Consider the following 24,650-nt stretch of genomic DNA (forward strand, 5'->3'; position numbering starts at 1 on the left):
GCTAACATGTCAAAAATCTCCCACAAAAAGGCCGTGCGTGACCGGCCTCAAGTAGTTGTCTCTTGGGCTCTGTGGTCACGTTCCCAGGTCGTTAAGACCAACATTAATCCAACTTCCTTTTCAGGTTCCTCAAGAAATACCCTTCCACGGTGTGGGCAGGCTGGAATGAACACCAGCCCTCATACCCGTATTAGCACACGAGACCAAGATGGTCACATTCAAATCCTTCCTACACCTCCTAATAACTCTCTTATCTCCACGACTAACCCTTTTCATGTCCTTTTATCACCTCGCACCGCTAATGCAAACGATTTGAGTACGTGGAACGTTATTCTTGGTCTCCTGAAACCACGCTCTATACTACATCTAGGAACTTCTAACGTCCGAACATTGTGCCAAATAGGTCAACAGGCCTCCTTAGCTAGGACTTTGGATGTATGCTGCATCTCCGAAACGCGCATACAGGATCCGAGTGGCGTCTTTCCTTTGACCTCACCATGTCATAATAAAGAAGCAACTCTATTCACGCTTCATGTATCTGGAAACCCTGATGCTGCTTCCCGTGGCCTCACTGGCGTAGGTATATCATTGAGTCCTATGGCAGAACTAGCTCTTTTGGACTGGACAGTAGACAGTCGTCTGTGCGTTGTCCGACTAAACGGGACAGTAAGGACTTGGAAAGATAGGGACACTTGTCGTTACCTCTTCGTCGTCTCTGCCTGCTCTCCCACTGACTGCAGGTCAGATGATGTAAAAGGTGAGTTTTAGAGAAAGCTTTCCGACCTTCTCCGAAAAGCTAGGCGCTGTGATGTAGTAATAGGGGCTGGTGACTTAGACGCTCAAGTAGGTAGACTAAGCGAAAGGGAAAGACACCTAGGCAAACTCGACTATTAGCGAGACTATCTCGGAAAAAGATGGACATATTGTTCATTCTTAATCCAGATTGGACCGATGTGCAGAACATTTCAGGGATCAGTTCAAATGGCCTTCAACAACACTTCGGTTACCCACGATCCCCAGTCAACCTGAACGGAAAGTTAATGTTAATTCTCCGAATCTTTACGAGGTTGAAAAAGCTTTAGGAAATCTGAGGCGTGGGAGAGCAACAGACCCTAACAGGTTTACCCCTGAGATTTTTAAGGATAGTGGTCCAGTACTAGTAGCGAGATTGACTGAAGTCTTAGGTAGAATCTGGGAACTGAACGTAATTTCATCCGAATGCTCTCAGTCACTGATTGTGTCAGTCTCTAAGAAAGGACAAAAGTCCTCTTGTGACAATCACAGAGGGATCAGTTTGACTAATATAGTGTCTAAAATATTAGCTTCAATAATACTTAGACGCCTAACCAAAACTCGTGAATAGCAGACTAGAGAATACCAGACTGTTTTTCGACCTGGACGTGGTTGTATAGACCAGATATTCACTCTACGTCAGGTCCTAGAACATAGACACATATTCAGACGTCCCACAATAATAGTATTTTCCGATCTTAAGGCGGCATTTGACTCTGTTGATCGTGAGGTTCTATGGCAGTGTTTGTCACTGAAAGGAGTATCAAAGAAATACATTAACCATATACAGGCTCTCTACTCGAATACACCTTACCGAGTAAGAGCTTATGGCGAACTGTCATCAGAATCGATTACCTCAAGTGATGTTCATCAGGGCTGTCCACTCTCTCCATTCTTGTTCAACATTGTCTTTGACGTGCTTTTGGAGATAACACTTTACTCATCCAAATTTCAAGCAGTTGAACTTTTGCCGGGAGGCTCACTTGTCGACTTAGAATACGCCGACGACATAGTTTTACTCGGTGAAGACGCTGGCAACATGCAGAGTCTTCTGACCACTATAAGCAACTATGCAGGCATGTTCGGAATGCGATTCTCTCCCTCGAAGTGCAAAATGTTACTTCAGGATTGGGTTGCAGCGACACCTGAACTAATGATAGGGAGTGAAGTAGTTGAGAGTGTAGACCGCTTCACTTATCTTGGGAGTCTCATCAGCCCTTGCGGTCTGATGTGTGACGAAATCTCAGCACGGATACAGAAGGCTCGTCTAGCTTTCGCCAACTTGCGTCATTTATGGAGTAGGCGAGATATCCGTCTAGCAACCAAAGGACGGGTTTACTGTGCAGCAGTTCGCTCCGTCCTACTCTATGGCAGTGAAACATGGCCAATAAGAGTAGAGGATATTCGTAGGCTACTAGTGTTCGATCATAGGTGTCTTCGAAGCATTGCTCGTATATCCTGGGACCACCGGGTAAGTAATGCAGTTGTTAGGAAACGAGTACTAGGTAGGGATGGCAAATCGATTGATGAAGTAGTGAAACTTCATCAGTTGAGATGGCTGGGACATGTGTTACGTATGCCCGACCACCGACTGCCCCGACGTGCAATGTTTCATGGTGTAGGAGTAGGTTGGAAGAAAGCTAGGGGTGGCCAGACCAAAACGTGGCACAAATCAATGAAGTCACTGACAAGTGGACTGGGCCATGTTGGTAGGTGTAGACTACCTGGTTGGGATTCGCGAGATGACAGCAACCGATGGTTAGAGACCTTGAATGACATGGCTCAAAATCGTTTGCAATGGCGAAGGTGCATCCACTCTTTGTGTTCTCCCAAGTTCTAATCTTCTAAATTCCTCATGTCTTTATTTTTTTCTCTTTCCAAATTTATTTCACTGTACTATACTCCTTCAATAATTTCTTGAAACCCCTAATCTTTTGGATTTCTGATTATACTCCTACTACTTCTACCACTATGGGATTTGAATCGACAACTGCATCTCTGTGCTAATGTGGTATGGCAACTCGAACTGATGTACGTACGTACGAAGTTCTACGTTGTGACTGACTGACTGATTTCAAATCCCATAGTCTGTTATTACTGCTCTAGACCATGACGTCTACCGACCTTTTATTCTCCGTTGTTTTGGATGTATATTTTAATTTCATTGCTACCACTTAAACTCAGTCCTATAGTACGGAGAAATGGTTTCATTAATGGAATACGTCATGTTTTTTGGGTCAAAATATTCGTAATACAGTCAGTAGTCAGCGATTCCTGAGGAAGATCATTATCATACATATTGTTTTGGTGTTGGTTCTGTGATCTTGAAACGATTAGCGACCAAGTTATTTCACTGTTAGTAATATATGTCAGTATGCTCGTAACTGCGTGAAAATCTTATCAATTATCAAAACATTGTTCAAAATAACGATATTGCAGTTCCAGATTAAATATGACCCACTCGTAACTTAGTTGTTTCTTGAATGTATAATACTTCACCACACTAGTTTTGTTTTTGGACTGAAAATCTAATCGTACATCATAAACTTTCCTAGGTCGAGTCAAATGACGTCTTATTATTGTTTTATTTATTTGGGGACATAAACATTGTTACCAGGTGGCAGCAAATACATATGCACCACACATTAACAATGATGCTTGTAGCAGTTATTATCGATATGTGTAAGGGCTTTGATACTACATAGGTGCCCAGACCGAAGCAGATGGTTGTATTAGGGGGCCTGTGATATAAAGTGTGTTGTATCATTATGATCTTGTTTGGTGTAAATAAACTGTATGACTCACATTTAGTTGTCACCTCTAAGTTTCCGTCTCTTTTTTGTGAGAACCAACAGGATCAGTGTTGTCTCATGATATTGTTCAGGATCACCATATTTTGTTCAAGTTAGTATGGTGTTAAAACGTTATCAAACCTGTACATTTCGTTCTTATCTCAAAATTGGTACTAAAGTCTATTTACTCGAATTCCAATCATTTGTATTACTATATTAGGTCAATATCCGTAAAAATAACATAAATACGAAAACAAATTGGTCAATTGATATTAAGCCTTTTTTTTATATAGAATCGATTGTAGTAACATTTTTTAGATTGCGAGCATAGGCTAGACTTGCTTAACTGTTCAGTTACGGTCAATAAAAAGTCTGTTGAATAAAAGAATCCATTGTGTTAAGAATGGAGTTCTTCGTTTTCTCAGGTTTCCTTTCTGTCGATCCTTGTTTCATCTATTAAAAAGTCAACTTTAAGAATGTACAACTTATCGTAAATTTGTTGGCTTGGCTGAACAACGAAACAATAAAGCTGATATGAGAATTGTGATGTATTCACCCCACACATTTTGAACAGTCTGGTCAAGGCATTTTATATAAAAACTAAAAAATATAATCTAATTTTCATCCTCAGACCTTTCTTAGATACTTTTTAAAAGTACTTAAATGCTGTGAATCATTTGCACACCTTGTCAACTGAGGAACATTTATAAGTTCTTTTATCTACTACTTTTAAATTCTTAACTTACGAAGTCATGTAATCACCAAATTACTTTCTTAACAATAGGGCAAAGGGGTGGTCGTGGTCGTGGTGATCAAAGAGGTGGTCGGGGCGGACATGATTTTTCACGTGGTCGAGGAAGGGGGGACTCTCGAGGTGCTCGTGGCGATTTCCGAGGGGGACGTGGTGGCTCCCGTGGACGGTGGAGTGATGGAGGTGGTCACAGTAATCGAGGCGGATTTCGTGGTGGGAGAGAAATGAATGGTCAGCGTGGTGGTGAACGTCACTCGTTCGGAGGAAAACGGGGTGCAAATTTTTCTGCGTCTAATACTCCACAAAGTAAAAAATTCAAATCAGAAGACTAACTCACTGTTTTTGTACGATAAAACTTTTACCTGCACTGCTTTTCTTCTATATTAAATCTCGTTCTTTTGCTACAGGTCATTTATTTAAGATCACCTTTTCCTCCTGCTGCGCTGCCATGTCTCTATCTTTGAACTGGTTGGGATTTCTATGTGCATGGTTTTCAAGAAGCATTTCTTAAACACCCAACTTTATTTTTGTTAAGGTATCTTTAATAAAAACCTAGTCATCCTACAATAAGTATATATTTATAGATTATCAAAATTGGTTGTCGCAGATAAAGTTTACCTGTATAAAAATTCTGTTCAAAGGCTCTGAAACGATGAGAAGGGTCCGATTTCTAGCCTATTTTTAAAGTATCTCAACAAGCTGTTTCTTTTTATGAAAAAGCAAGTTAACGGAACTTCACAGACAGGTTGATGTATCAGGCAGACTTGTTTCTCTTCCAATTAAGTCACTTATTAATGTCAAGAAAGTAATTGTTTGTTAGTCTGAGGATTCCTGTGTGTTGTCCTAGTGGTTAAAGCGTTCAAGGTATGATTATTAAGTCTCAGCTTTCAGTCCCACTCCACCTTCGGTTTAGCTTCCTAATGCTATCACAATGAATTGTGGCTCTAAGCCAGCAAACTAAAACGTTATTTGCTTAGTAAGTAACGATTTGTCAGCTCGTGATGACTTCCGAGATATTCGGTCGTTGGTCATCTCTTTATCTTAATTTTCTTAGTAATCATGTTCTTGGTTTATAGACCTCTCCTGACAGTCACCTCTATTTAATGCATACAAATTCGTTGTTCATTTTCATGACCTCTAATTTCAAGCTTACCGATTAGTCTAGTATTCCAGTTTTCAGTGTTTAATAAATCGGGGATCAGCAATTCCGTTTGTTGATAACGCAGTTTTAATAGTCTCCGTAATTAGTATTACGTAATGTTCCTTTTGCTTAGTTTATTTCTGAAAAAAATCAAAATATATATGCAGTAAAGAATTCCGCGCTACGCACTTATTTGCAAGTGGTAACCGAGGCAACCCAACATATCAGATATGGTTCGTGATTGTTTATATTTTCATCTAAATTGCCACGCCTCGAAAATGACAAAAGATTATTCATTCTTATTTGTAAATGTCTACGAGAAATATCGATATTATTACTGTTCTATCAGACAAAACCCTCTTGCTATTTGGCCTACTTTCCTCCCCAAATTTTTATCCCTTTTCTCTTATTTCGTTTAACCGTAAAAGGCGTAGACACTAAATATTAAAGAATGAACAAAATGTTAAGAGCTTCTTTCTATCATGTAACAATAATACTTAATTGCTATTATTACAGTAATAGAATAATCAGCCATTCAAAAAATAGCCTTTCACGATTTTATGCCTTATAGTGAATTACTGTATTCTCCGTTTTATCAATAAATGTTCATTTTTGGTACAATTCAATCGCTTCCACAGTTCTTTTTCAGTCAAAGAGGAACAATTAAGAACTTCCTGTCTAGATGTTATTTCCTAACTTACCTTATAGATGGATATTGAGATTCATGAGGTATTGAACAGATGTTCGCTCTCATATGGAACTTCTCAACTTTATTCATTCACGCTCTTGCCAAAGTTAAACTTTCTGGAATAATCTTAAGCTTTCAGTATTATTGCATTGTTATCTAAAGGTTGTAACCCGACACCACCAAAATGTCATCGGTTTTAACAAAACTGCTATCCATTGCTTATTGGCTTCCAATGGTTTTGTAGATGGAAACATTCCTTCATGTGAATTAGAAATTAGACAATTCTCAAACTTTTTACAACAGCATTCTTCATTTTTTTAGTGTCGATCTGTTTAGGTTAAAAATAAAATGCCCTTTGCGGCAATGTAGTATTTTTATTTAGACAGTTTCTTACTGGATTATGTTTCTGTCGTTCACGAAATATTAAGCCTGATTTAGCATTTAGTTTGTTCATTTTCAGGCATAAGTATCAAGTTAATTAAAATGTCGCTTAAATTTGTATAAATCCTGTTCCAACTACTTTCGTCATAAATTATTCATTGGAATCAAATCAACTTACATTGTAAATATTTAAAATTTCTATCAATAGATTGGCTCTGTTTGTTTGGTTCGAAAAATTGGTGCGTACGAATAGTGCGATGATATAGTTGAATCAAATTATTTGGCTTGATGAATCACCCTAGATAATCCTAATTTTACGCGTTGTGTTTGTTAATTCTTGGCACTATAGTTATACACTAAGCGTTCTGGACTAAACCTATACTAATGAAAATTCAGTTGCACGTAGTTTTAAGTATATATGACGATTTTCGCTCTTCACATTATCTTTTGAATCTCCTCTCTTCCTCAGCAGATGTTTCTGGGGTGTATATCAATCACTTCTACCAAGCTCGATGATGCTTTAGTCGTACTGCTTGTGTTCGTGTCAACGTAATATATTTCATTTATGCTCCTGGCAATCGTTGTTCTTCGCATGATATTGTCATCTATTCAGTTTAGCATTGTCTGATGTATATTTGTGGACATCAAAAATGTTTTGAATAGTCGAAATCCTTTTGAGCAGCTTTTAGAATCAGTAATTATTCTGAAGTGTTTCACGGGAATTGTTAAAATATGCCTAAACGTAATCTAAGGTAATCCATTTAGTGTTTACATGTATGTAATCCTACTATAGCCTACATAATCAACCATCATTTTAACAGCATTTAGAAGTTAGCAGACATTTGTCTTAATATGAGACTCTTTAAATGTATTTACATTTTTTTCGTGGTCGGAACCAAAAAACTAACAGGCAACGGTTCACTACTGACTTGTAGTCTGAAAATCTACCAGTGCATTTAGAATGTGATAAGCTTTTCCAAATGTTATTGGTTAGTATTTCAAATTGCTAACAAACTGGTGAGCTCACTAGAACTTTAAAAACATTACCTCTCTGAATTTAATCACTAATTTGTTTTAAGCGGTGATGCCGAAGTTTCTTTTTTTATAGAAAATGTATTAACAGAATAATCGATTTCGGATAAAAATTCTTTCTTTGCTGCTCACACTACATTCGTTCTCATTTTAGTAACATGTATTCAGTTACAACTGCCAGTGCTAGTCCATATCCGTTATTGGAAATCGATCAGTCTCTCGAGTTCTTTTGAATTTTATTTGGAACCTTTTAAATCATATTTACAACATATTGCACTTAAATAAGACGTTCTGAACTTTACAGCGCAGTAATTGCTAAAGCTCCTATTCAGCGAAAAAATCAGGCCCGTAAAATATTATTGGGTCAAAAGTAGTTTGGCAGGTGGATTGTATATTGGTAACCTCTTCCCATCAAAGTTACATAATTTTGACTATTCATAATGTCCTTACAAGTAAGTGCACGTTTCTATGCTGGTTTGTTAAACATTTCTCCATTGTTATGAAGTTTGGCAACTTTTGATTAGGTTTTATGGCTTACATTCTAGGGAAATATATTATTATTTCAACTAGAAACTTTTCTCATTTCTGATCCTTTCAACACCACTTCATACACACTACATAGGATGATGTTCAATCTGATTCTGTCTCAACAAATGGCAAATAAAATCAATGTGCGTCAAAAAATTTATCACATTCATACTTTACATCATCCACGCTTACCATTTAGTTGATTAAACAGAATTAGTGTGTACTTCTTTAGGCATTGTAGTGGCTAAGAACTTACACAAATAATCTCATCGTGATATATTACTATCTCTGGCAACTCAATAAACTTAGGAAAGAGCTTACCATTAGCAATCATAAATCTGCAAAAAAATGGTCTTCAACCGAATAAAATTTCTAAAGTGCGATAATTAATTTACTAGTTAAGAATGAGGTGAATTTACGAGATATAAATAAATATGCAATGACAGTTTACTCAATAATGAATTCATAACATTGGTCATAAATCGTTCACTTCCGACGAGCTTACACAGTATTTTTTGCGCAGTACCATTCCAAGCACAGTTTGATTATACATATGCGATTTGTTATATTCCCTGCCTGTGTTTGAGAATAAAATCATTAAAATAAGCCACGGTCCATCATATCTTCGAGGTCATCATAGATTTTCTCCATATGCGTTGAATATTTTACTTTATTAGTAAACACTTCAACGACAAATTCGCGACGACAGAAAAAGTCCGAAAATTCTTTAAACTTGTCTTGTGATTGTTGACTGATGTGGTGCTTAACAGCTTCTATTAACGTTTGGTTAGCTTCTTTCATTGTTTGTATCAATTTGTCAATTGACGGTTCAACACCTGGCATTAGACGGCGCTTGGGTCGACCTAAGCGCAGTGCGATTTCAGCTATTTGATGACATTTCTCATGAAATTCATAGGCATGGTTTAACTGTTCGTCTGATAGTATGTCATTGGATATTAAAATTAAGGCCTTAACATTTAATTTGATTGCCTGCTTTGTTAGATAAGCAGCTAGTTTATTATTACCTGTATATTGTTTTATCAACCTAAATATATTTTCAAATAAGCGAGCCGATGAATCATCAAGAAATAATTTAATAATTCCTTTTGGTAAACTTCCGACCAACTTTTTTTGAGCTCGTAAACTTATCGACTGTGGATCAAATTGTTCTGTTGAATCTTCTGGTGTCTGAGAATTTTGAGGAGTAATTGGTTTGTTAGTCATTCTTCAACTGTAAAAGTTAGTTTGCAATTTATTTTTTATATCGTAGTTTGTATAGAGGTATTTCAGATTTTGAGCGATAGGGTGTGGTTTCCAACATATAAAATGGACCAATAAGAAGTGAGCATAGGATAATTAGCTGATTGGTTAACTCGACCAAGAGAAATACCCAGTTTTAGAAACAACCAATTTATGAGCACTAGTTAGTCCTTTTGGAAAGTATTGTATAGTGTACTTTATCAGCATGACCACCTTAGCACATATAAAATGTTCAATGACTTCGACGATTCCCCACTGACACAAATGAAACAATCTAAATATGTCTAAGCTTAGTAAAATTGGTAACAACCAAGGTTCTGAGCCTGTTTGCTGCCTCAATATGTCAGTAAACAATCATTTTACAAAACAAACTGACAAGAAATACTTAGAATTAATACTGGCCTTTATACATCATTACTAATTCTCTCAATGTAGATAAAGTAAATAGTATTCTAATTGTACATCAAACGTTATACTAATTGCTATTCTTACCCGGTTCCATAATAATTCGTTATCTATATGTGTCCAGTTTAAAGTGTCTTCCTGTCTCTATTGTTGCTTCCAGCTCACTTGCGTCCGTCTTTAGGAACAGGTATAAGAGTATATTGCTTGTGCGATGGAGACTTTGGCAATCAGTCTTTAATTATAGTTTTGTCTACTCTAAAAACAATTTGAAAACTATCGTATCATGAAGATATTTTATCTTTTACCTGGTATGACAACCGATTTTTTTAATATTAGTAGGTTCTCGTCCATACCTACTTCACTTATCCTAATCAATAAAATAGCCTGAAATCCAACTTTTCCTGCATAGAGTACATTTTCGACTATAGTAGTTTGAATCTAATCATACAAACATTTCGTGAGAACTCTGTCGTACGATGTAGTTCATGATTTATCAATACACTTCCCTCGAAAATAAATTATTTTTTGTTTTTACCACTAAAATCTCTACTTTTGTATTCGACAAGCTTCTTTAAAGTGCCTAAACGGTGTAGCTATAAATAAATCCCCAAAATCAATAGCTTTGTAAGTGTTCGATATTGGATGCTGACCACATTAGTTTTGATGGACTCACGTAGCTGAAGGCGCTCGGTCATGCATTCGCACCAGATCTCGAGTTGGAACAGCGTGCTCAACTTCTCCTGCGATCACTAGCCAGTTTAGATCAGTCACTCCCCGATATATTGATAATCTATCAAATATACCTTCCAACCTCCTCGCTTCTGACTTTCGATTTCACGGGGGGGGGCGCGATTCAATTATAGGTGTTATTGGTAAAGTGTTGTCAAACTACAATACCTGTGGTATCGTCATTGGTGAGCCTTAAGTGATCTGTTACACCAACCTATAAACTATGAGTCTGTCCCTTGTCGTAACGTAACATTTTTTGGATTATAATATTGTTTGTGTATTCGCGGATTTTATTTTTGTTAATGATCAAGACTCTCGCACTCATCCTCTGACCTTGAGTTTCGTACCATTTTAGTCTGGCAGTATCAAAGCCTGGTTCTGCTACGCAGAAGCTGACTTCCACGGGCTCTGCGTAACAGGCACATGTGCTCAGTTCTTTCAGTAGTGAATGCGCTACTACGAGAATTTAACAGATGCGTAACAGCTATTATGATTATTGGTGATGGTTCTGAACCTTATTACTCCTTAAAAAACCTGTTCTCAATCGTTGAGACCTGACCAAGTGTCAAGGGTTAGACCAGCTATTCCTCAATATTGAATCGCAACACGGCTCAGCAACATAAATGCTATGTATTCGGGAGGTCATTCAATGAAGAATTTCTGACGATGGCCACTTTAGGCAAACCCTCTTGTCTAAGCTTACCCAACAGGTGCAAGTGGGTACTATCTCATCACAAAACGACGTTACAAACGAATTGGCTGAATCTGCCGATCAGATTTCGGAGATCAACATGACTCCCGGCACCGAAGCTTGTTCTTTCGAAGAAAAGCCTCCAAGGACACGAAACAAAATTATAAATCTTTCTAACACTCCCTCATTTTCCTACAATTTATCATGGTCAAAACTTGTATAAAGTTCGTCATGTAAATCTATTTCTGAATCACATGAGAGGAATAAGACAACACCTTTAGTAAATCTTCCAGAAATTGCAAGAAATACCAAAATTTCACCGGCTCCCCTTTGACCTGTGTTGCTCGGAATTCAAAATGAAGTGAAAGCGGAAAGCATCCAGAAAAATGTTTATCAGCGGTAAAATCTCTAGTCTTAAAAGTAAGAATGATTATTTCCGAAGGTTATCACCACAAAACGTGGAGGATAGTTGGGCCAAAGACTTGAATAAGTTTCAAGACAAGTTGTTTCACAATTCTTCAAGATTGATGCTGACCTATTTTGTCTTACTGGACACCCCTAGTGAAGGCGCTTGATCAAGCATCTTCACCGAATCACGAATGGGTTAGCCGTGCTACCCACCCCTCAGCTTGGACAACATATTTGCGGACACATCGACCATCTTACAAATATATCATCTGATACCTTCGTTCCTGACATCTGACTTTACTGCCTTTGAGATCCTTGAACGTAAAAATGTTACGAACAAGCACGTTGTGAGTCGCTGTGTATCCATGACTTCAAGCCCATGAAGTGGTATTTGTTCTGTTTCTCAAATGTTGTTGGATTGAAATTGTCACTCTCACTATTAATTTTGTTGGTCAGCGACCCTGCCCTTTATCCTTTTATGAAATCAGATGCTGTCGGTGTGGTTGTTTGATCAAACATCACATCTTTCTCGAGTGCCTATGTTTCACATTCTGTTATAAAACATTACGTTTTCAAGCATCATGTTACAAACATATGAGACAGTGGCAACTCATGAACTGTAGGTTACGTGTCAACGTAGCACGGTTAAGTATAATAGTATCAAGCACTTTTTTTAAAGGAACTGTTAGTGATCACGGAAGTATAGCGATATTCGAATACATGTCATAGTGAAACAGTCTTGGGATCTGATACTGATAAACAAGGCAACGAGTGACGAAATAAAACGAATGATAGGTCATTAAAATGTATTTGATGCAGTAAATCGATGAAAAGTATAAAGGAAGGAACTCACGCTTCTCTAGCATTGATGACATTTTAGGCTGTCTATCCTAGTTCCTGTTTTCAGATTTTAGATATCTAAGACATCTGGCAGTTGAGCCGTATCTTGTGAATTTCAAGTGATGACCTCACAGGATATCCGGCTAAATTGTTCAAGGTAGTGTGTTTTTCTTGCAACTTATCGCAGTTGAGACACATCTAAATGTCCAGCAGACTAGTCATCTGTTTCGAATAAGAATTAAGATGGATATGCACATTCATAGAAAAAACATGTGCAACATGGAGGTTGTATTTTTCTACCTTCAGTCTAAAAAGGTAAGAATACTCCGAAGCTTATCTAAATGTGAACGAGTGGACCGATTCGTTAACTTATGTTCGAGTTCTATAATGAAAGGTTACAAGCTCCGGGTTTATATCCTCAGAAGTATGTAGAATTAGATGTGATATCCCAATGACCTACTGATTCACAACCTTCCATGCATATCCTATGAAACATGTTTTCTCTCAATACCGACATAAGAAGGGAATTTAATTAGTTAATAATACATCAAAGCAAGTCGAATCGTGTCCGCAACTTCTACCTTATACAGACAGTTTGAACTCTGTCGCAATAAGTGGTTCAACTAATGTGCATGAAATACTTCTAGTAGAGACTTGATATGTTCCTATGTGTAAGACCATCCACTCCTATCTTATTTTTCACCAAGTATTCAGTATCTAGTTCTTTTGATCACTTTCACATCGATTTGTTGAGAGAAAACTGGATTCAAGCATTTTAACTGTAGATTTTAAGCATCTAAAGTAATGAACGTCTGTCTGTTGAAAACAAGCCACTCTAGCGGATCACAACATGATGGATGAAGGAACAAGTAGAGTAGAAGTTCGACCATTGGTCGAAGTCTGCAGGAAAAGTAAAAAATTCTACTCAGGACTCAACAAATAATTTCATGATAAAATTTCAGTAATTGTATTATACAAAGAGCTTCATTTGGAACTTAACAGAACTTTCAGAAATGAACCTGAGCGATGATGTGATGTATTGGAAACTGAGGCATTTAAACAAGGACATTTCTCCTTGCTCGAATATGACTTATTTTGCTATATTATGAGAAACGGCTTCAGTACTGGAAAAAAAAACTAATGTGATCCTCTTACATTCACTTAGCCGAGGTAAAGTACTTTAAAGTAGTAAGCTGGCGAACTATCAACAAGGACTTACTCTTAACACTTCAAAGTGCAAAGTAGCTCGTTTGAAACTTGTTGCAGGCTACGCACACAACTAATGTAACTCTCCTCTATAGGTATCCTAAGTTGAATAAGACCTAGGAGTCTCAATATCATATGGTCTAAAGTCTTACGTTTAATGCGAAAAAACGGCTTTCGAGCGAAACAGTTTGACGGTAGAACTTACTTTCTACAGTTTTATTTAGAGTATGGAAATAAAGTTTGTCCTCCCTCATTTAAAAGGTTCAGAATTCAATGAAACGTATCCAACGGTAAGCCACAAAAGCATTCGATGACTGGAGTTCGAACCCTATGAAGAGGGCCTCAAATCAATGAGTCCTGGTCCACCAGACTACAGCGGTCTCACATGTGACTTTCCCATGTACAAAGGCATTCTGAACTCTTGTCTATCTCATTAATTGCCTACATAAGCTCAATCCCGAAGAAACAATGTGGACGACGCGCAGAAATTAGAGGAAAAATACAGCAATATAGACTGGACGCATACATTTTGCTCTTTACGAGTTGTCGAATTCTGGGATCCGAAACCATCTGAGGTAGTCACAGTGAATTCCAACGAATATTTCAGGAGAAGTTTGGACATATTTTCAAAGACTTAAGACAGTATCTTTCTATAATTTAGTGATATTTTTTGTCTTTACTGTCAAAAATATCTAGGTTCTTTCTTGTAGGTGTTGGAGGTTTTTGAACCTACAAATCATCATCTAATTGACTGAGAATATTGCAGTCTAACGACCAGAATACCACACGCTGGTAGTTGGTGAGGAGATGGAGCTATAATAAAATAGTTAGAGAGGTCATAAAGAGAACAAACTCTTATAGATATATTGGATATTGGAACGAGGATTTTTAAATACTCAAGGTCATCCTTTCTATGATCCCCCATTATAACCAACAAATTATAGCTCAGCAACCTACCCCTGGGAGGGCTATCATCTCTGGTAAGCCTCAAAATTGCCTACAAGTTATAGCCTTATAATGTTCAGTGTACGGCTACGAATGTAATTTTTTAATAGGAAGCGTTAGGGTCGTATTTCGGGTTACGGATACATAACTAATCGCTGTAAAGTTTTTTCTCCACATAAGTCGCACATATTGGCTTTTGTAGTCTGATTCTTCTTTCGCTATGATAGTAGAGTGTGGAACTGAAAGCGTAGCTAATTGCTTGGTTATCCGTAGTCTTGTAGTGCTTTAAAGGTTTGAAGTAAAGTACAGATTACATTCCACTCCTCCAGGAAAAAGTTCTCAAAGCGATGTTTGAAGTGGTAAATTACATAGTTAAAGTCTTAAATATCTTGCAATTCTATTTAAGCGAACATGTATGTGTACGATTGGTTGGACATGATATTGTTGCTGGTCAGGACAAAAACATCAGTTGTTGTCAGTTTGTTGAAATAATGCAAAAGCAGTCAAAAGCTAAATATAATTTTTGCCCTGTGCAATACAAACGGGGTTTAATAAGGTGCCTACTTAATAGGCTTGTTCGTATTCGCACAAACAACGCTATTGATGATGATGTTAAGTTAAACAAGACATTAATGGGTAATGGTTATCCACCTAAATTTATCAATAGATGGAAAGTTCATGGCACAGTGAGACCTACTGTGGCCTTTTTGGGAAAAAGGTCTGTCTACATCACCATTGAGAGATGATTCAAATAGCCTTTTATTGAAACAAAGGCTTAAATCAGTCATCAACAAAACATATTGTGCAGCAAAGATCATTATCAAAGAAAGAACGAGGTCCATGCTTCATTCAAAACCTAAAGGACATGAAAACGATTGTGTCACATTCCACTGCATTTACCAATTTAAATGTATGTGTGGTCACACATACATAGGGAGGAGCAGTCGTGATCTGAAAATTAGGGTGTGAACATGTACCGAAATGGTTGCAGAAACAAATGGAATCAAATGATCCGTTAAGAGTAGAGGATAAATATACATCATCCTCTATCGCCAAACACAAAGTCGAAACAGGCCATAAGATTGAACTTATCTCGGCTTTTGTGATGTTGTATAAAAGTGTAAAAGGGCATATACTCAAGTTTATTGAAACCTTAGCCATACGAAAATTTAAACCCCTTTTGTGTATTCAAAAACAGTTTGTTCTCACCACAAACCTACCCTGGTAATATTAGCTTATTATCCAGAGTGATTAGGTTTCAAATTGTTTCCCCATTATTATTGTTATTATCATCCTTGTCTCCTCTTACCCTCCATTTCCATTCTAGTTGACCTTTTATCTTTATATATAAATGTTCTTAACAAGTATATGTGTGATCAGATTGTTCGAAATGTATTGCGCTCATACATCACGTAGTTCTGATAATCTTCCTCTTCTTATTACACTATCGAGATTGTAGGTTTTTTGGTTGAAAGTTGTGAGTTAACCATGATCTATAAATGTATATATTTTTTTACATGGCTCAAAAGCGATTGAAGTGACGCAGTTGGATGTATTGTCCTAAGTTTTGAGTCTACTGTCAATCCTTAATTTGCAATTTTCGGCCTCATTCTTTTTGAACTACGTTTTTCATGTTTGCTTTCTCATCGCACTTGGTATTTTACTCTCTTTTCTGATCCCTATCTTGCTAACTTTCGTCTGTCACTGCGGTAAGATAAGTCGTAACTTTTTTTCACCAATTTATACTCATGTAATGCCTTGTGTCGTTGTCCTTTATTGACATCTGATTGCCGAGGATTGGCACATTTAGTCGTCGAAACCGATTAAATATAATTCAACTGGGCTGTTAATTTATGAGTGTTTTCTAGCTGCTTTCACATATGTATGCTAATTTTATATTTCGTCCACATTTCTAATTTTCAAGGTCCCCGTCCATCTGGGCCTGGTATTCTACCATCTATAGTTAGTCAGGATGGTAATCAGGTTAGTCAGCTTGTGAGCAGACGAATGTTGCCAGCTGATCCGCGCCTGCATCAGGTTATCGGACGTGCGGCTACCGCGTAAGCAATTCATTATCAATTATCTCTTTTATCCTATCTAAGATGTGCTTGTGTGCATTAAACATTTTTATAACCATTCTCAAAGCTCCATCGACGATGAGTTTGTTTAAAATTCTGTACTATTTCTGATTAATTGCGGTACTAGGTAATGTGGTGATGCTTAAGAAACAAATAAAACCAATTGACGAATTACGTATGAAATCATTGCGAATTAAACCACAGTGGTACAAACTTACAATTAAGCACTCGTTGGATAGATTACGTGTCCGTGAAGTCTAAGCATATCTGACTATCAATGTTTAATGCGTGTGCAGTATCTTGCATTTTTTCATTTATTTAGTAGATGTTTTGTCTAAGTGCATTATTTTCACTGAGGGTTTAATTTCAAACCACTTTCACTTTATTTGTTTTCATCTAGCAAGTTAGGACGGACTTTATTGTCCTGTTTGTTGAATACATGTTGATAGCTTTCTATGACTAGAATAAAATCCCCTGTGAAAATTATGCTTTTATATGGCAGTACTGATTTACAGAATAAACGGGAAAATGCTCGAAAATGCTAGCACTCTTACCGATTTTTGGAAAAGGATGGTTATCCTCATCCACACCCGAAAACAAAATATTTTGATTTTGTTGCGCTACTTCAGCTATTAGTTTTTTTATTACAAACAACTCACCTATAGGTCACAATTTATGGGATGAAATTTTATTATTCAGTTGCGAATTTTTCATATTCTATACAGTTTTTTGTTATATGCCTGCTTTATATCTGTATAATTACTAAGATTCTACATGCGGAATTTCATCATCTTGAGGGAAAGAAGTATTCAGAGTCCACGTAACATTTTTAAATTTCTATGATTATGTACTTTATGGACTCTTTTACAAGTATATGAGGATTCATTACACACACTGTATGAATCATATTAAGAGGCACTAAGTGAGCTGTTCATTTCCCCCCAGTCGATAGCTGTTACCTCAATTCTTGTCTATTTCATTAGCGCAGTTCAGTTATACCTAACCCATAAGATCTTATGGTGTCTAAAAATTTAACCAAAAATGACGGAAGTGAGTGCCGTTATTATCATGGTGTTAGTACTTGTAATGTGCCTAAATTATTAAGTAAGTGCTAGGAGTAATTTCAGCCTGTTAAAAGGATTTATCCAAGAAGGGTTATACTTACTAAGTATATCACCGAGGAACATGGATCTTTGAAGTACCTTTTAAACAAGCGGTTAAGACAGTTTAGGGAGTTGCCTGACTGATATTCTATTAAGTCTTAGTGTCCCACTGCTCGTCCCGGTTGTAACTTCTGTTCCAACTCTTGCATTTGTCTATAAGCTTGTGCAAAACATAAATGGGAACAAGTAATACGAATTGGCGTCAGATGTCTTTTATGTTGGTTGTTAGGGATTTACTTTTAGGCTAAATAAAGTATTGTTTAGCGCAAATCGGAAGTACCCCCCTAATGCACTTACATTATTAGTTTTCGAGTGAGATAAGAATAATTTAGCTACCTGAAAATTTACGAGGTCTTTTGGAAACAAAGTCATTGGTTTGAAACCATGGACATACTTACAAATGGCCCTCGCTAGGCCTATTTTGTTGACCTAGAAGTATGATTTGAGTTAACTGATTGGATGACTGAGCGACAAATCTTGTACAAAGAGTATGGTGACTATCGGAAATCGAAATCTGTGACAGGAAACTTGTGATACTGATGGAACACGATAATAGTGACACGATTTCATTTATCTCATATAGTTTTGTTCTGTTATTTTATAAATAAAAGACATCGTCATATAAATAAAAAGCTTCACAATCGAAGTTTACGGCTCGGAAACTAAAACCTGGTAGTATTATATGCCTGAATTAGGATCTCATTGGGTCGCTGAGCTGTCAATGCAAATGTTAAATAAGTGGTTCTACATGTCGACATTTCAATCTCTAAATTTACTTGCTTCTATTAAACATTAGTTAACATTCTCAATAATTCGACCAGTCTTGTTAAGTTTATTGGTTGTACAAAAGTTAAAATAAATATTTTAGGAAGCGAAAACGTCGTTTGGCTGATCGTCTTCTTACAAAAACGGTACGAGAAATCATTCCGGAGTCTGAATCATATATGGAGCTTTTAGAAGTTGAAAAGAAATTGGATTTTGTTTTGATGCGTAAACGTTTAACACTACAGGAAGCAATGAAAAAGCCTTTCAAGGTAGTTTGTCAATCTTTGGACAGTATCAACATTTCTTTATAGGTGAAGCGCAAATTAAGAGTCATGCTCAGCAGCACTTTTAAGCCTGGCTCTACTGTTATGCCTGTTGGATCAGATGCACAAACTACACCTGGTGATTGTGCACCTGGTTGGGAGCTGAAAGTCGAAGGGCAGTTATTGGATAAAGTAAGTAGATATAATAATTGTTTTTTCGTCAACACTCCTGTCCATCGTAAATTTCAGTAAATAAGTTCTTTAGGTGATATCGTATTAGCTCATTGATATTATATATGTTTGATCGATTCAAACACTAACTATATTTGAAGAGTTAAAATACTAGTCTTGTGGTCAACTATGTCTTTATAGGGTTAGGCCCCAAAATGCCGAGAGTGGGGAAAGTCCGCTCACCCTCTCGAACTGCTCTCACACGGCCACGCGTATACAGCCTCTGCCCGGGAAGTCCTACTCACTGACTTCTCGTGGCGGGGGTGTTGTTTACGAAAGTGAGAGGACGAAAAGCGAATGTCCGGCGCTATAACCGGGTTGGTGGACACGGAAAGTCCACCTATGGGGAGTTGGAAAACCCTGATTCCAAACCAATGGTGCACATGGGCTCCGGGGTCCCGAGAGAATAAAAGGCATATGAACCTATTGTTGATCACCGGCTACCATGGGACTGCATCTCCTCACGATGCTCCACTGCCTTGTGAGTTAGACCTTTAGGTCAAAGACTCGGGGTGTGGCCCCCTAAGAGAACCACCTGCTTCAGTCTGGGCACCCGGGCAGTATCATAGCCCTTACACAAATAAATGAAATGATGATTTCTACTGACAATATTCACGCTCTTACTGAAAGTCAGACAATTTACATTATTATTATTATTATTATTTACTACGTCGCTTATTCACTCCCTTTTATTCCTTACTTTTCAACTTATGCAGCAGCTCGCCCATGGTGGAAACTCTGTTTTATCTAAACGATCTTTAGTCACTGTCTGATCGAAAGTGAATGCTTCCACCGAATACGAATACTGAACCAGTCTTTCTGAAACCACGTACAACGTTCAAACTGGCTTCCTTCAACGTTCGCACACTAATGCAGATCGGACAACAGATAGGGCTGGCTTTGTCCTTAGAAAGTCTTAATGTTGACGTTTGTTGTCTATCCGAGACCCGTATTCAAGACTCTCGTGAAGTACTACAAATTCGCTCTCCACCTGTTGCTTTAAAAGGCTTGTTTTACGTGTGTTTATCCAGGGACCCTGCAGCATCTTCGTCTGGTCTTGCTGGCGTTGGTGTCGGACTAAGCGCTAGAGCTGAGGCAGCACTAATCGATTGGATCCCTATTAACAGTCGGTTGTGTGCTGTTAGATTAGAAAGCCCCATCAAAGTAAGAAGAAATCGGCGTGAGAAACGATGTCTTTTTGTCATCTCCGACTATGATCCGACAGATTGCAGCCCGGATGCAATCAAGGATGAATTCTACCACCAGTTAACTTTTCTTCTCGAGAAAGCGCGTTCGACAGATATTGTATTACTAGCCGGAGACTTGAATGCACAGATCGGGTGTCTAGGCACAGAAGCGAGTCGTTTAGGTGGCCAATGGGGACTTGTTGGTCGCATTGGTTGCAACTGCATGACGCCATGAAAATGGCAAATTAAGTCGCTTGCGGCTTCGCGAAACGTCCCGCTTATAAGCACTAGGCTTCTGGGTCCTTACAACTGATCGAAGCCCGTCGGTCTTCTCCGGGTAACCGTGAGTTTGACCACAAACGAAGGCTGTTACGCAACGAAATTGGGCAAAGCTTGCGTAAGGACTGAGAAGCCTGGTGGTCGAAGCGTGCTAATGAGCTGAAAGCAGCAGCTGCATCTGGTAACTGCCGGAAGCTCTTCCAACTCATCCGAGCCACTGGCAGAAAGAAGTCTGGTGTCAGTGAAACAATCTGTGAAAATGACGGGATGCCAATTACTAACATCTGTCGACGTCTTGGACGATGGGCGGAATTTTTCGAAGGGCAGTTCAACTGGCCTTGCTGCCCCGGCAACATCGACCAGTTTGTCCTGCCCCCCATGGCCGGTGACGACTGATCCACCAAACGAGGCGGAAGTCCGCAAGGAACTCCAACTCCTGAGACGCTAAAAATCACCGGGCCCAGATGACTTACCTCCGGCTCTTTTCAAAGATGGTAGTGATTTTGTGGCTAGGGAATTGACTGCGTTGTTTATGAAGGTTTGGGAGCTAGAGTGTTCCCTATCTTTAAAAAGGGTTTAGGTCGTTCCTGTAACAACTATCGGAGGATAAGTCTACTTCCGATTGCGTCCAAACTATTGGCTTCTGCCATACTTCGTAGGTTGTTTAAAACCCGAGAAAAATTGACTCGCGAGGAGCAGGCTGGTTTTCATTCTGGTCGAGGATGCATTGATCATATCTTCACCCTTCGCCAAATGTTAGAACACCGTCATATTTATCACAGGCCAACAATCGTAGTGTTTCTTGATATCAGAGCTACCTTCGATTCGTTGGACAGGACTGTTCTCTGGGATTGTCTATTGAAGAAGGGTGTGCCTGAGAAGTTTATTAACATCTTAAAGGCCCTGTATACAAACACCTCAGGCGGAGTGAGAACATTCGAGCAGTGGGGTTAGATAGGGTTGCACAATCTTACCATTCCTCCTCAACTTTGCCATCGATGACATTCTGAAAACAGCTCTGATGGGTGTAAGTAATGGCGATGTGGATCTGTTGCTTGGAGAATGACTTATCGATCTTGAGTATGCGAATTATATTGTCTTACTGTGCGATAATGCCCAAGGCATGCAATCCGCACTTAATCAGTTGGAAATCAGTGTCCACAGGTACGGTATGTGCTTTGCACCTTCGAAGTGCAAAGTACTTCTACAAGACTGGCAGGATTCTAATCCTGTACTCACCCTGGGTGGTGAGCAGAAGTTCGTGTATCTAGGTAGTTGCATTAGTGAGTGATGAGATCGATGCACGTATAGTGAAAGCCAGAGCGGCTTATGCCAATCTGAGCCATCTTTGGCGCCTTCGTGATGTTAGTCTGGCTGTAAAAGGTCGGATCTACAACACGTCGGTGAGAGCAGTTTTGCTCTATGCTTGTGAAACCTGGTCTCTCCGAGTTGAAAATGTTAGACGACTCTCTATGTTCGATCATCGTTGTCTCCGAAGGATTGCTGACATCCAATGGCAACACCATGTTAGTAATGCAAAGGTTCGGCATCGTGTGTTCGGGCACAGAGACGATAATCCGATTGGTGTCACCATCTCGAAACATCGACTTCGGTGTCTTGGACATGTTCTACGAATGTCGTCTCAGAAAATTCCTCGTCGTGTATTATTTGCCGACGCTGGGACTGGTTGGAAAAAGCGCAGAGGTGGTCAGTGTATGACATGGTGTCGTGGTATGAAAGGAAGCTGCAAAGGGCTGGTTTCTGTCGGTCCTTCACGACTCCCTGACTGGGGTCCAAGAGATGGTGCCACACAGTGGCTAAAGACATCAGATATGGCTCAGAATAGAAGCCAGTGGCGATCCTGCTGTAACTTTCTTTTACTTTCTCCATAAAGAGTGGTTATAACTTTCTTAACTGAAAGAGTCTTCTGGTTGTACATTTCAGTTCCCCCCATCATTACTCTTATTTTTTTTTATTTTTTCTTTATATATATATATATGCATCTTACCTCTTTTCTCTTCCCATTCTCATTGTTTTGTGTGGCGCATATATATCTGGTGCCTCTTTGTACCAATATTTATGTGTTGAAATAACTAAGTAAATAAATAGGGTTAGATATTACTTAACGATGATAATTTTAAAACCTACTAAGGTAATTTTATACTTGTGTGAATATCTCTCATCGATGCCAATAAGCATTGAGTGTATTATGGCGGATTAGCGTAGCTTGTGATACACTGTAGTGTCGAGTACTATGTCAATCCCGCACGGGATATTCTAGCTTCCGGACGGACCAATTTATTCATTTTGAGTCATATTTTGACCATGCCAACTGCTCACTTATATCCTTGACTGTTTTTATATGAGCGTATGTGTGTGTGTATCCCTTGCCTTATTAATCACATGTTTTTAGCTTATTTTTTCTGGCTATAAATATTGTGTCACGCTTTATCAGTTGGATTTGGAATGTTTTCCTTCTCCTATCAGCTTCGCTTCAGTTTCCCGCTTCTCACCCTTAATGTCTATGTGAATAAACGAGTATCGGAAATAAATTCATCCAATAAAACCGTACTCGTTTTCCTATTACCGCCATCGCACAAGCGGGATTAGCCTAGGTGCAATATAGGGAGTTAAATGGAAGACTCATATTCATGGCGTTTTCTGCATCCATCCAAATTGTAGTCAAATCAACGGGGCACTGAAACATCATGTTTAATTGTATATGCAAGGTGAAACTAAAGCAGGCAATTAGTAGCAGAATTACCTAGGTTTGTAAATAGTTGATGACTTTTTACTTTTATACGTCTCATGTTTAGGAAACATGATTGTCATTTAATATCATCCAATATCGGTGTACATGACTCCATGCATTATTAGTATGTTCCTGACGTAAGATTGGCTGGATTAGTAAAAAAAGTGTATTTTTGCATTTTAGCCTGGTCAACCAAGTAATAATGACCCGAAATGTCGTAGAAAATTTTCATCATTTTTTAAATCACTTGTAATCGAATTGGATCGTGAACTTTATGGTCCTGATAATCATCTAGTTGAGTGGCACAGAACAGCTACAACAGCTGAAACTGATGGATTCCAGGTATATATTGTGTTTTATGTAACGGATTTTTTTTGTTCAAATCAAACGTGTATTTTCTTAGTTGATGCTTTTTATTCTTTATAAAAAGACTAGTGTTTTGTTCATATTTATTTTCTACTTGCAACCAATAAACGTTGATTGTTTGTACTCTTATTGCAAATGTGGGATACCTTGTTTATTATATATATTGTTTATTAAGTTAATATGTGAAGTGATTAAACCAATAAAAGTAGTTATTAGTAAGTAACATAATTAGATAGCATCAGATAAATGTCAAATGGAGAATGACTGTTAAACATATGTGCATTGTGGTAGTAGATTTTGAACCATCCTAACTAGAATCTACAATCATGTATTTCTATATCTCAAGGATCACAGTCATGGACAGCTCGTATCAGCGATTTTAAATATATGGATTGGCTCTGTTGTGATGAAGTGGTTTTTCAATATGCTAGCAATTTTCCCGAAATGACTTAATTCTTGTGAACTTTTCGCGCCATCTACCTCAAACAGCTTTACAGATAGATGTAAGATGAAAAGTAAATAGCTAGACAACATGCTTGTCTTCTGACATATTCGAACATTCTCTCGTACAAAAAGCGGTGTGTTCGATTGTATATGGAGTCCAGATTTCTGTATCCCTGTCAAGATTTTGTTAACAAGGTATTAACCATTATGTACGTTTAAATTCATTTAGTATTGTTTGTTTGAATCTTCCCATCGATGTGTTAGGACTGCAACTGGTCAGTCTCTTATTGGCATATGTGCATACTGTGCGTATTGCCTCGATATAGCCTTAATTCACAAGCATGGTAAGCAGAGATGGATAGTGGCTAGCAGTGGAATCCAGGACGCGCGTTTCGTCCTATTTGGAACTCGTCAGCTAGATGTACCTGCATCTCAGAGTTGATGTTCACTCTGGGACTCGAACTCAGTACTCTCGCTTCAAACGCCATCGTATTATCCACTCGGCCACTGAGTCCTGATAGCCAAGCACAAGC

At 38.3% G+C, this 24,650-nt stretch overlaps 3 protein-coding genes across 3 annotated transcripts; 2 read left to right on the top strand and 1 right to left on the bottom strand.

Moving 5' to 3' along the window:
- Positions 1-4,370: 4,370 nt before the first annotated feature.
- On the top strand, positions 4,371-4,900 carry Smp_022730 (putative nucleolar protein family A member 1 (snornp protein gar1); the record flags this gene model as incomplete). Its single annotated transcript, XM_018795451.1, has 1 exon — positions 4,371-4,900. A coding segment is annotated over one exon (297 nt), but the record flags the coding sequence as incomplete, so codon positions are not given.
- A 3,721-nt stretch (positions 4,901-8,621) lies between these two features.
- On the bottom strand, positions 8,622-9,329 carry Smp_022740 (putative tumor necrosis factor induced protein; the record flags this gene model as incomplete). The annotated part of the gene is made up of 1 exon (XM_018795452.1): positions 8,622-9,329. One exon carries the CDS (start codon positions 9,327-9,329, stop codon positions 8,703-8,705), a length of 627 nt encoding a protein of 208 aa, XP_018649764.1. The 3' UTR covers positions 8,622-8,702.
- A 5,209-nt stretch (positions 9,330-14,538) lies between these two features.
- Positions 14,539-23,733, top strand: Smp_134330 (putative kif1; the record flags this gene model as incomplete). Its single annotated transcript, XM_018795454.1, has 5 exons — positions 14,539-14,624; positions 16,514-16,649; positions 18,699-18,864; positions 18,907-19,050; positions 23,491-23,733. The coding sequence occupies exons 1-5, from the start codon at positions 14,558-14,560 to the stop codon at positions 23,731-23,733; spliced, it is 756 nt and encodes a 251-aa protein (XP_018649765.1). The 5' UTR covers positions 14,539-14,557.
- Positions 23,734-24,650: the final 917 nt, after the last annotated feature.

The sequence above is a fragment of the Schistosoma mansoni genome, chromosome 2 (assembly GCF_000237925.1).
Source record: "Schistosoma mansoni strain Puerto Rico chromosome 2, complete genome".
Taxonomy (NCBI): Eukaryota; Metazoa; Platyhelminthes; class Trematoda; order Strigeidida; family Schistosomatidae; genus Schistosoma; species Schistosoma mansoni.